The sequence below is a fragment of the Halyomorpha halys genome, unplaced genomic scaffold (assembly GCF_000696795.3).
Source record: "Halyomorpha halys isolate HHAL.00 unplaced genomic scaffold, Hhal_1.1 Scaffold570.1, whole genome shotgun sequence".
Taxonomy (NCBI): domain Eukaryota; kingdom Metazoa; phylum Arthropoda; class Insecta; order Hemiptera; family Pentatomidae; genus Halyomorpha; species Halyomorpha halys.
This window is the reverse complement of record NW_027113602.1, coordinates 83,101-84,317: the sequence shown is the minus strand read 5'-3', so window position 1 is coordinate 84,317 and position 1,217 is coordinate 83,101. Positions and strand designations below refer to the sequence as shown.

At 30.0% G+C, this 1,217-nt stretch overlaps 1 protein-coding gene across 1 annotated transcript in view; it reads right to left on the bottom strand.

Annotated features, from left to right (window-relative positions):
- Nucleotides 1–1,217, bottom strand: part of Vps13 (vacuolar protein sorting 13C) — a gene marked incomplete in the record, with an annotated part of 159,879 nt that overhangs the window by 119,903 nt on the left and 38,759 nt on the right. The window contains 1 exon segment of the mRNA XM_067051012.1: nt 959–1,097. Within this exon segment, the coding sequence (XP_066907113.1) occupies nt 959–1,097 (139 nt within the window).

Below are 1,217 nucleotides of genomic sequence, written 5' to 3'. Positions count from 1 at the left end.
AAATAGCACTGAAGAAGCCCTGCAACGTGGGGCGAAACGTTGGCTCATTAAAATAGTATATTTCTACTATTTGAGTTTTTTTTTTTTTTTTACCGCACCCGGACCATATTCCTTTCAAAAATATAAAATTCTATTGATTTGTTGTGAATACTTATTTTTAAATCTTTTCAATTAACTTTAGTAGTTAATTTTAATTTTAACACAGTATAAATATTTTAATTAGTTTAACATTTTAAATTTATAAAGATATTATATGTTTGGGTAAGTAAATTAAAAAATATCTGATAAACATTGTAGAATGCAAATTGAATTTATATGTTATGTAGTAAGTAATATTTCAATGAATTTTTATAATGTACCACCAACTTTATTTATATTTACATTTCCTTTCTGTCTTTATTTTGTTCCATCACATAATGAAAATTGTATAAATTGAATGTGATAGACGAAAAAAGTCACAAGAACACCCGAACGTGTGAATACCTATGATTGTTACTTCATTTGTTTACTTACTTATTACTTTGAGTCCGATTTTTTTTTTAACCCACAATCTTTTTTTTTTTTCGGACAAGACTCCCATTGGAGTCCTATATTGCCTAACCATGGTTCGGAGTCAAAATTTTTTATTTTGTGGGACCATCACTCAATGAGAAAAGTCAACATCCCAGACCGGATTAGAACCGGCACCACCAATAGACATCAAATTGGTAAGACTGTGTCTTAACCACTGAGCTACAGACGGACCGTTTAACCCAGTCTTATCAAACATCTATAGCATAAAGAGAACATCCATCAATAATTTTAGTCTCTCAGCCATTGTCATTTTTAGGATACAATGATTAGTAAGTCAGTAAGTTGTTACTCTAATGTGATTTTATTATAAACAAAATAAAATATACAATGAATAATACAACATACCCATGAGTAATACAACATACCCATGAATAATACAACATACCCATGAGTTCAAACTTGGCGTCCACTTCAAATGCCTGTTTTAAAGGATCTTTTTTTTCTCCTTCATTTATACTCAACAAAGATTTGGGCCTATCGTAGCTGATTCTTGTTACTGACAACGTACTTTGCCGAATGAAAATCTGAAAATAAGATAATATAAATAAAAAATTATTTCTTGAAGAAGTTTGTCGGGGGGTGCGGTCAGCAAAGAACAACATAAATAAACAAAACCATATTTATTTATTTTATGCCGACGTTTC